Raw genomic sequence first — 12,141 nt, forward strand, 5'->3', positions numbered from 1 at the left:
AGTCCACTATATATTCTAGTCCCCTCCTATACACTACACACACACAACCAGTCCACTATATATTCTAGTCCCCTCCTATACAATACACACACAACCATTCCACTATATATTCTAGTCCCCTCCTATACAATACACACACAACCATTCCACTATATATTCTAGTCCCCTCCTATACACTACACACACAACCATTCCACTACATATTCTAGTCCCCTCCTATACACTACACACACACAACCATTCCACTATATATTCTAGTCCCCTCCTATACAATACACACACAACCATTCCACTATATATTCTAGTCCCCTCCTATACACTACACACACAACCATTCCACTATATATTCTAGTCCCCTCCTATACAATACACACACACAATCATTCCACTATATATTCTAGTCCCCTCCTATACACTACACACACAACCATTCCACTATATATTCCTGTCCCCTCCTATACACTACACACACACACAACCAGTCCACTATATATTTTAGTCCCCTCCTATACACTACACACACAACCATTCCACTATATATTCTAGTCCCCTCCTATACACTACACACACAACCATTCCACTATATATTCTAGTCCCCTCCTATACACTACACACACAACCATTCCACTATATATTCTAGTCCCCTCCTATACACTACACACACAACCATTCCACTATATATTCTAGTCCCCTCCTATACACTACACACACAACCATTCCACTATATATTCTAGTCCCCTCCTATACACTACACACACAATCATTCCACTATATAATCTAGTCCCCTCCTATACACTACACACACAACCATTCCACTATATATTCTAGTCCCCTCCTATACACTACACACACAATCATTCCACTATATAATCTAGTCCCCTCCTATACACTACACACACAACCATTCCACTATATATTCCTGTCCCCTCCTATACACTACACACACAACCATTCCACTATATATTCTAGTCCCCTCCTATACACTACACACACAACCAGTCCACTATATATTCTAGTCCCCTCCTATACACTACACACACACAATCATTCCACTATATATTCTAGTCCCCTCCTATACACTACACACACAACCATTCCACTATATATTCCTGTCCCCTCCTATACACTACACACACAACCATTCCACTATATATTCTAGTCCCCTCCTATACACTACACACACAACCATTCCACTATATATTCTAGTCCCCTCCTATACACTACACACACAACCATTCCACTATATATTCTAGTCCCCTCCTATACACTACACACACAACCATTCCACTATATATTCTAGTCCCCTCCTATACACTACACACACAACCATTCCACTATATATTCTAGTCCCCTCCTATACACTACACACACAACCATTCCACTATATATTCTAGTCCCCTCCTATACACTACACACACAACCATTCCACTATATATTCTAGTCCCATTAGATGTGACTTTATTATCATAGACATTGAGGGAGACTAGCAGATTAAATGGAACAATTCTGGATAGAGTATCTGGATAAGAAATCATTGTAAGCTAATGACCTAATTATAACACTTCGACTGTGTTCACATATAGTATTTTTGTTTTCTCTCAATTTGTCCAACAATTGCTGTTGCCATAAATGCTGGGTATGGTATATTGTTTGTAGCGCTGTTTCTTCATTCGGAGATACAGACATCTCTGGGCATACCATCAAATCGCTTCACAGTAGCACTGTTTATATGTTAGCTTAGAATACACCCCTTTAATCTTGACAGAGATATTAGTTACCAGTAGACATAACAATCTCTCTCCCATGGACCATTGCATTAGCTAGGCCTCAACCAGGCCCCTCGTCTAAGGAATGGGCCCATATGAAGATGATTCTCCACACTCTAACCTCCACAACATAACATCCAAAAGCTATTCTAGTCTATAGGATCCAGCAGTGGTCTGTAGTGTTGGGTGTCAAAGCGACATGATATGGTGTGTTTTACCCCTGCACCCTAATGGCTATGTTCCACACACACAGGCCAGGTCTCCAGCTTCGCCGAGGCCCTGTGGAATTTGGAGGGTAGCGGGGTTAATGGTACAGTATCCCTCCCTGCAGTTCTGCCTGACACAACCGTGACTAACCGTCAGGGGCCCATCTGATTGACCTAAGGGCCCCCGAGAGCCCCCGCATGGCCCCCGCCGCCAGCCTAACACACACTCAGCAAATCAGAGAAACTTACACAACACTGTACTACCAAAACAACGCTACACATTCATATACTGTACTGAACTGGTGGCTGGGGTTCCTATCCTGTGAAATGTTGGGAGGGGGGAATTGTATGTTGTTAAAGGCTAAGGGTACGGTACTATGCAGATGGATATTGCGTCTTCTTGCGGTTGTGTATTATTGGGTTTTGGCCCTTTGACACCTTTTCTCTCTCTTGTTTGAGATACTGTGTATGTTTTAGAGATGCAAGACATATAGAATTCCCCTTTTGTCCTCTCCTAAACAAGCGTCCTGTCGAGTCTGTGACATAACCAACTACTTACTGCAACATCTTCCAAACTGCCGTCTTCAAACTGCCGTCTTCCAAACTGCCGTCTTCAAACTGCCTGTCCAAATCAACAACAGAACAGCTGTTTTTTTTCTCCACTTCTGCTCTCGTTCGTTGGAGACTGGGAATGTGAAATGCATTATTTTCTACCCATTGGAACAAGGATGTTCGTTGTCAGTTACTAACCACTAAAAGTATTTTTATGAAAGTATTATGATGTGAGAGCCGTTTGGGTGAGTTGAAACTCCCTTGAAGATGATAACTATGCATGGAGCACTCGATCGCCTGGGTCCACACTGCACTGAGATGCCTGTCTCGCTTGACTCTACAGACCTAGTGTGTGTGATGAATGACATGTACTACGGAGAATGTCGTCTGACTGTGTTATTTTGTACAGTTTGTCTGTCAATACAGAATTTTCAATCTGCACTTAGTATAAAATACTGTGTTGAGGAATGTGTCAAAAGTAGAGCTATTTAAAAATATAAATACAAATATTGATTAGAACGTTTATTTGTCTTTTTCCCTTTTTCTTAACTATTGTGTACTAACTACTGTTAGTTTCTAACTGAGCCAGTTGGACGGAGGTTCCATTCAGCCTGCTGCCACCGGAGGGAGCACTAACACTAAGGATCTTTAGAGCAACATACAGGAAACTGAGGTGTTGTGTTTTCTACTCTGGTTTTATAGATGCCCCCATTGAGTATGCAGTTAAATTCTATGACAACGGTTACCTTTCTCTTCCCAAGACTATCTTCCCCAGAAGGTGAGCCAGAGTTTCCCAAGTGGAGAAGGAAGCCACTTTCACTAAGCTGTATCAGTTTCCTTCTCAACAATTGTCACTATTGTATTGAGACATTGACATGGTCTAGGTAGTTTTAAAACCATGTCTGGGTCTACCCCCTCTCTCTTTCTCTCTCTCCCTCTCCCCCTCTTACGCTCTCTTTATCCATGTATACAGTGCATTTGGAAAGTATTCAGACCCCTTGACTTTTTCCACATTTTGTTACGTTACAGCCTTATTGTAAAATTGATTAAATAGTTTTATTCCTCATCAATCTTAACACAATACCCCATAATGACAAAGCAAAAACAGGTTTAAAGACGTTTTTTCTAATGTATTAAAAATTCAACGCTGAAACATCACATTTTCATAAGTATTCAGACACTTTACTCAGTACTTTGTTGAAGCACCTTTGGCAGCGATTACAGCCTCGAGTCTTCTTGGGTATGACGCTACAAGCTTGGCACACCTGTATTTAGAAAGTTTTTCCCATAATTCTCTGCAGATCCTCTCAAGCTCTGTCGGGTTGAATGTGGAGCGTCACTGCACAGCTATTTTCAGGTCTCTCCAGAGATGTTTGATCAGGTTCAAGTCCAAGCTCTGGCTGGGTCACTCAAGGACATTCAGAGACTTGTCCCAAAGCCACTCCTGTGTTGTCCTGTTGGAAGGTGAACCTTCGCCCCAGTCTGAGGTCCTGAGAGCTCTGGAGCAGGTTTTCATCAAGGATCTCTCTGTACTTTGCTCCATTAATCTTTTCCTCGATCCTGACTGGTCTCCAAGTCCCTGCCCCTGAAAAACATCACCACAGCATGATGCTACCATCACCATGCTTCACCGTAGGGATGGTGTCAGGTTTCCTCCTGGCGTGACGTTTGGCATTCATGCCAAAGAGTTCAATCTTGTTTCTCATGGTCTGAGAGTCCTTTAGGTGCCTTTTGGCAAACTCCAAGCGGGCTGTCATGTGTCTTTTACTGAGGAGGGGCTTCCATCTGGCCACTCTACCATAAAGGCCTGATTGGTGTAGTGCTGCAGAGATGGTTGTCCTTCTGGATGGTTCTCCCTTCTCCACAGAGGAACTCTGGAGCTCTGTCAGAGTGACCATCGGGTTCTTGGTCACCTCCCTGACCAAGGCCCTTCTCCCCCGATTGCTCAGTTTGGTCAGGTACCAGCTCTAGGAGAGTCTTAGTGGTTCCAAACTTCTTCCATTTAAGAATGATGGAGGCCACTGTGTTCTTGGGGACCTTCAATGCTGAAGAAATGTTTTGGTACCCTTCCCCAGATCTGTGCCTCGACACAATCCTGTCTCGGAGCTCTACGGACAATTCCTTTGATTTCATGTTTTTTTTCTGCTCTGACATGCATTGTCAACTATGGGACCTTATGTAGACAGGTATGTGCCTTTCCAAATCATGTCCAATCAATTGAATTTACCACATGTGGAATCGAATCTAATTGTAGAAACATCTCAAGGATGATCCATGAAAACAGGATGCACCTGAGTTCAATTTCAAGTCTCATAGTAAAAGGTTTGAATACTTATGTAAATATGGTATTTCTGTTCTTTATCTTTAATACATTTGTAAACATTTTCTAAAAACTTGTTTTCTCTTTGTCATTATGGGGTATTGTGTGTAGATTAATGAGGCAATTTTTTATTTAATCCATTGTAGAATAAGGCTGTAACGTAACAAAATGTGAAAGAAGGAAGGGGTATGAATACTTTCTGAATGCACTGTATGTGTGTTATAATGAATGTGTGTGTGTTATAATGTCTGTATGTGTGTTATAATGTCTGTATGTGTGTTATAATGTCTGTGTGTGTGTTATAATGTCTGTGTGTGTGTGTGTGTTATAATGTCTGTGTGTGTGTTATGTCTGTGTGTGTGTGTTATAATGTCTGTGTGTGTGTTATAATGTCTGTATGTGTGTTATAATGTCTGTGTGTGTGTTATAATGTCTGTGTGTGTGTGTGTGTTATAATGTCTGTGTGTGTGTTGTCTGTGTGTGTGTGTTATAATGTCTGTGTGTGTGTTATAATGTCTGTGTGTGTGTGTGTGTGTGTGTGTTATAATGTCTGTGTGTGTGTTATAATGTCTGTATGTGTGTTATAATGTCTGTGTGTGTGTTATAATGTCTGTGTGTGTGTTATAATGTCTGTGTGTGTGTTATAATGTCTGTATGTGTGTTATAATGTCTGTGTGTGTGTTATAATGTCTGTGTGTGTGTTATAATGTCTGTGTGTGTGTTATAATGTCTGTGTGTGTGTTATAATGTCTGTGTATGTGTTATAATGTCTGTGTGTGTGTTATAATGTCTGTGTGTGTATGTGCGTGTTGTGTTTTGCAGCGGCCCTGACACTCCAGAGACCATTGAGCTGGAAATCAAGGTCAACACCAACTCCAAAGAGGGCCTGATCCTGTGGCAGGGAGTGGTATGTCCTAACCTGGCCACCGTACTCATGCACCCCCGGGGCAATACTCAGCACTATTTATCATCCTAACTATCTAATCACATATTTACCAATAACCTACCATACAGCACTTCGATTCAGCACTTCCGTTTACACTCACTGTCATTAATGATAATAATTATAATAATACATTGGATTTGTGTCTCGCTTTTCTCAGACTAAAAGTGGTTCACTGGCATTCAACCGCTCTTTTCCTTTTGGTTGTTTCTAATGTTTTTAACTGTCTCTCACAGCTCACTTCTTTCTCATTGCATTCAGATTGATGTAACTTACAGACTGGCTGTCGGTTTGGCATGTTGGCTCTGGTCCAGGCATGGTTTGGCATGGTTTTGACAGAACTGTTTTGATTGACTGCACTGCATGTTGCCTGGTTGTTGCTTTGCCTCTCTAACCCAAGCCCCTTCCCATCTTCCCCAGGAGTCAGTTAATGGCGCTAGCCATTTCCGCAAGATGCATGCTAGTAAAAAGGTATCCACCTCACCAAAACACCTGGTAAATATGGTATATTTCAGGATATGTACTTCATGTATAGATGTATTGTAAGATGATTTGACAGTCTTACACTATATCTACACCATAACTATGGAATACATGTTTTGAACTTGAATCTATATGTGTTGTTTTTCCCGGCTGGAGCAGCCTACTACCTTTAATTAACAAATCAATTAAATCAATCAATCCTTAACAATAATATGTATGTTGTATAATATGCACGATGGCTGTGACAGCTTCAATGCTCATTGTTATGTTGCATGTAACATTTATTCTGTACTACCAAAAGGAGCTCGATTCAGGTTTGTGGTCAAAGTTTGAATAGGTCTAAAAATATATTTGTGTGTATCCTATACAATACAGGGAACTCCACAAGTCTTAATACAAAACCTGTGCGCTCAGTATATGAACAAATCCATTATGGTTTTAATATATGTTCCAGATATACAGTATGTTAGATATACTGTAGAGTATATGCCCCATACTCAACTGGCTGACTGCGGTCCGATTTGGACCCAGAATGGGGTCAATACGGACCACGGTTCTCAACTAATCAGTTGGGCTTCGACCCCTGGTATCATATAAACATACATAAGACATGGATTTTTTGATTATTGCAGGAAATTAGCTTTAAAACAGAAAAAAAACATCTCTGCCCCATGCAAAATGTGAAGAATTGTAGGAAATTAGGTTTAAAATTGCAACAATTTCTCTCCTCCGAAAAGAGCGGTGTGAACAGTTTGGGGTTGCGAGGCTGGGGTTTCTTACCATGCCGAAAAATTACAATATTCATCCGGACCTTTACCACCTAGGAAATGTGTCTGACCAGACCTTTTCAAGTAGGATTTGAGTATACCTACTGAATATGATACAGTATATGCTATTTTACTGTCTGTCATTATACTGTCATAACTTTCCTTTAATTTGTAATCTAAATAACTTTATTTCCAGGAACTTGGAGATCAAGGCAAGGGCAAGGACTTTATCAGTCTTGGTCTGCAAAACGGACACTTAGTCTTCAGGTAAGAAAGCATCACTGACATCACTGTTTTTCTTCTTGATTATGGTGGTATCCTAAGGAATATACCCATGCTGTTCGTATATCTGATTGGTAACGTAAGCATTGTTTGCACCAGTCCTAACTAAGCACGTACGGTGGGGTCCGAAATGATAAAAGACATAAAGATGAGCAAGAATGACTGTATAAAATAAATAATGAAAATACTGAGCTATATTGTACACTCATCTTTATCAAGGATGTCAGTAATTTCAGCCCCCACTGTAGGTCTTTATTCTCCTCTATGTAGTCCCAGTAGTAATGCTGCTGTTGCATGTTCCCTGTCTGTCCACAGCTACCAGCTGGGCAGTGGTGAGTCTCAGATCCAGTCCAGAGAGCCCATCAACGATGGCAGATGGCACAAGGTCACTGCTGTGAGGTAACATACAGTACATGACCTTCCACTCTTATGCTCTGTTACACCTTGTATTATTCACCTCTTATTCCACATACAGTGGAAGATCTACTTTTAATAGAATACAAAATGATTCTGTTTTTCGTAGTGATTTATTTTCTCAAAGAATATTCTCTGTGCTTTGTGATGAAGTGTACTGATTATACGAGTAAGGAACGTTTTCTTCTGTGTGTGTGATCAGAACTGGTAAACAGGGATATATTCAGATAGACGGAGGAGCCATTCGACGAGGACAATCACAAGGCAAAAGTATCATGGTGAACACCAAAGGCAATGTATACCTGGGTACGTGTCCTCCTTCCCGTTAGAGACATGTTGGGAAAATGTCAAGTATTCATTTTCAAGGTCTCCAAAGAGTTTGAAAGTACAGTGTCCCAAATCTATAGGCAAATGACTGATTGACAGAGGTGATATTGTGTCTTCTCTAAGGACCTTCACTGAGGTTGTGTGTGTGCGTGCGTGTACTCGTGTGTGTTTATGTGTTACAGGAGGTGCCCCGGACATATCTGCGATGACGGGAGGGAAGTTCTCCTCGGGGCTCGAAGGCTGTGTGAGGAACCTGTCTCTGATGAACGCCCGGCCGGGAGAGCAGCTGGCCAGTCCCATCGAGCTGCAGGTCCCGGCAGAGAATGGCATTAACGTGGGCCGTTGCTCATCATAGACCTACAGCACCTCCCACCCACACACACACACACACACACACACACACACACACACACACACACACACACACACACACACACATACACAGAGAGAGAGAGAGACTATGGAGACAAGATACACACACACACATTCACAGTTACACGCAAACACACAGAGACTTACATACATGCATACCCACAGTCAGTTTGATACAAACGTGGTGCTTTGCTCCAACCAAAAACAAAGATACACAACACAAAATGATATTTTGCTCTATGTGCATTAAACCAAAAAAAAAGAGAAAAATGAAATGATATTAACAAGTCTTCACTTCCTCAGTGTTGTATTGTCAATGAAGGTCAAGGACTATTAACACAGACCAGTACAGTTTACATACTCCCGGCAGTAGCTTTTAGCCATGACAACAAGAGTAAAACGCTATAGGCCTTCTACGATGGGTCAGATCCTATGGCGTTGGAGATGTTTTTACAGCACTGAATTTTTATTTATATACATATAAATATATATTATATATTTGTGGGGGAAACATGCAAACTAACCATAACTGCTCTTCTACCATAACTGTCCTAGAGTTGATTCTGGGTTCTAATACTGTGTGTCCAGGGCTTTTTATAGGGCCTAGTTGTGTTAATACTTGAAGACATTTAGGCCTTCTACTTTCTTCTTCACTTCTGTAGGGGAACCTGAGGGGCGAGCATGCTCACAGCCTTGTCACACTATTGGTAGAGAGGTCACAGAGGTCACGTCACAAAGCAGCATCAAGACACATCTCAGGGGAAGACAGGATTTTAAAAACAAACAGAACGCTATTAGGAGTAATGGTGCTTTTCAATTCTGCCAAATCATTTCTGATCTGATTCTAAAATCACTTGCCTTTCCACACCTAGCATGGTTGCCTCTTTTGTGTCTGTAAATTGTTTTTTTTAAACTTGGTGCTATTAAGTCAGACATGAAAATACAGCACACGAACACTCATGTGTCTGTCTCCTTATATTAATGTACTACATGTGTTGTTACATTTACTTCATTTCTACATTTGAAATAATATCAGTGTAAAACACATGTTACACCTGCCTACTTTCTTTCACCTCTCCTGAGGTTGGGGAGGTTGTGTTGTTCTCCAGATTAAATCTGAGGTTTATTTTAGTATTTTTAGTGTGGCTCAGTCTCCTCATGAGTCCTATCTGATTGAGTAGATCTCAAAAGAAGTCAAGATGGTGTTTTAAAGAATGAATGTAGATTGTATTTTGAAGTTTTTTTATATTATGAGCGGTTCTGAGAATTCAAAGACATTTTATAATTTTGCTTCCGCAGTCACAATCATGTGCTTACTATTTGCAAGTCAGTTAAAATATTTGTTTAGTCTGGGTAAGTGGGGGTTCCAGGACCGACTTTGGGAAACCCTGATTTAGTAGACGCTCTTATCTAGAGCAACTTACAGTAGCCCTGTACATTTCTCATACTGGTCATCCGTGGGAATGGAACCCACAACCCTGGTGTTGCAAGCGCCACGCTCTACCAACTGAGCCTCACGGGACCATCCCTATATGATGTTGTGTGTGTACTGTATGTGATTGTACTGAATGCGTGTGAACTGTGTACTGTTACTCTATGTGTGTGTACTTTATGTCCACATCTCGCCATCTAAATCCTCAGGAGGGTTAACGCAGAGCTGTGTCAGAACTGCATCAAGATGTTCCTCAGTCATTTTCAGGTTCAGTAGCAAGTAGCCTCAGTAGGTCTCATAGAACGAACAGGTCTGATATGGAACTCTTGCAGCTGCATCATTTTGTTAGCTGTTGTACCTAACGCACTATGCAAGCAGATTCATACCAACATATTTTGACATGGATATGGCTTCCATAACTTGGGGTAGACAGATTGGATGAGATGAACAGTAGACATACAGCAGACAGACTAGATGACTTCAGCAGTGGGAGAATACAGCTGAAACCTGCCTGGTGGGGTGCATGCTAGCTGTGACCTATGGAGCTCCAATGAGCATGCTCGCCCACACTGGTTGACCACATGACAAATATGACATCATAGTTCACTTCATGAGATTCACAAACTTTTCACATTTTAAGATTATGTTGATTAATATTCTAAAAATGAGCACTATCATTTCACTTAAAGTTGCTTCATTTTTATTTATTTTTGTTTCTTTATTTTATTCATTTCTGTTGTTTATTTCGGGCTTGATTCTGCTGTTGTAGAGCAATCAGAAAAGCTTGCCATCATTTTCTTTTTCTTGCGTTATTGTGTATTCCCTCCTCACATCCCCCTGTTCCCTTCATGTTGGATTTTTAATACCGTTCTTCTAAGTGTCTTCCCCAACTGGAGTTCCCACCATGACATTTACAGTCTCAGTGGAGTGTCTGTGGAACAACTGTGGTAACTGACAGTAACATCAGCCCGAGAAGGGGTTGTCAACTGCTTTGTGCCAGACCCAAATAGATCTATGTGTATGTATAGATCTATATATACAGCATGGCTCTGGTTTGAAATTATAAAATGGAGGATTTTAGGCTCTGTATGTCACATTGAGTAGAGTTACCAAGGTTACAATGTGTTTATTGTGTAATTGACAAGAGTAAACACTGCATAAACACAGATGAGAAAAACATCATACCATCACAAATCATTAATACATTGAATGCCCTATTTGTGTGGTCTTAAATCATAAGATAGAATTGGGTATGGTTGATGTACTGAGTATGTATAAAGTAAATATGGGCACTCATCATTGATGAAGATATTATTTCACCTTTTTTGACATTTTTAATATTGTCTCTGTTTCATTTTTTTGGATTAAAGACATATTGAAAAATACTGTCACAAATGTCTAGTGAGTGGAAGTGTACTACACATAATGTTATTGTCCATTGGATGATACTGCTCTTGTTCCTGACTGAACCATTTCCAGAGTTGGAAGGAATGACTCTTCCCCTCCCTCACTGTTTCTTCATTAAAACAACATTCATGTGCTATTTAGAATCTTGTGAGTCGTGTTCTTTTCCCATCATATTATTTTTACCCAGTTCTATTATTATTTTCTTGTATCATTTTTTAATGTTCTATAGACAGTTGTCAATATATTCCTCCTTTATCTACTAATTGACTTCCAGATATTGCACACTCCAGTCCCAGGATATTAAAATCAAATCAAATGTTATTTGTCACAGGTGTAGACCTTACAGTGAAATGCTTACTTACAAGCCCTTAACCAACAATGCAGTTTTAAGAAAATACTTTAAAAAAAGTATGAGATAAGAATAACAAATGATTAAAGAGCAGCAGGAAATAACGATTGATACGATGATACGATTGATAAGATTGTTACCCTTAATCGTCATTATGTTCTCTCATCATCTTTAGTGGGCCAGCTCTTTACCCAGGACCCGAGACAGTGTGATTCTCTATTACCAGGCCTATTGACAAAGTCAAGGTTCAATGTTCCCAATGGAAGTTAGACCCAAATCAGGTTTGTGATATGGATAACCTCAGGACCATAGAGATCTCTTATTACTGTAAATTATGATTATCAGATTAGATGAGGCATGGCAAATGTTTGTATAGTAAGTAACCGTGGCTGTATTTAAAAATGCTTTTATATTTCATTTTTACTGCTCTGTTCTACCAGCATTACATACACATTACATTGCAACCGTGGAAGAAGCATCCCAACAAATAGGTCCCATAAACACAAAGAAAAGTTAAGTTG

The 12,141-nt window shown here is 40.4% G+C and overlaps 1 protein-coding gene across 6 annotated transcripts in view; it reads left to right on the forward strand.

Moving 5' to 3' along the window:
- Positions 1 to 11,414, forward strand: part of hspg2 (heparan sulfate proteoglycan 2) — a 195,256-nt gene extending 183,842 nt beyond the window's left edge. For 3 of the 6 annotated variants that reach the window (XM_029718874.1, XM_029718875.1, XM_029718878.1), the window contains 7 exons: positions 2,020 to 2,076; positions 3,227 to 3,302; positions 5,667 to 5,751; positions 7,234 to 7,304; positions 7,635 to 7,718; positions 7,936 to 8,039; positions 8,243 to 11,414. In XM_029718874.1, the coding sequence (XP_029574734.1) occupies positions 2,020 to 2,076; positions 3,227 to 3,302; positions 5,667 to 5,751; positions 7,234 to 7,304; positions 7,635 to 7,718; positions 7,936 to 8,039; positions 8,243 to 8,415 (650 nt within the window). In that variant the 3' untranslated portion in view covers positions 8,416 to 11,414. Of the gene's footprint in view, positions 1 to 2,019; positions 2,077 to 3,226; positions 3,303 to 5,666; positions 5,752 to 6,207; positions 6,283 to 7,233; positions 7,305 to 7,634; positions 7,719 to 7,935; positions 8,040 to 8,242 lie in introns of all 6 variants that reach the window. The other 3 variants (XM_029718873.1, XM_029718877.1, XM_029718876.1) reach the window with 2 other exon arrangements.
- Positions 11,415 to 12,141: the final 727 nt, after the last annotated feature.

Source organism: Salmo trutta, chromosome 28, assembly GCF_901001165.1.
Source record: "Salmo trutta chromosome 28, fSalTru1.1, whole genome shotgun sequence".
In the NCBI taxonomy this organism is placed as follows: Eukaryota; Metazoa; Chordata; class Actinopteri; order Salmoniformes; family Salmonidae; genus Salmo; species Salmo trutta.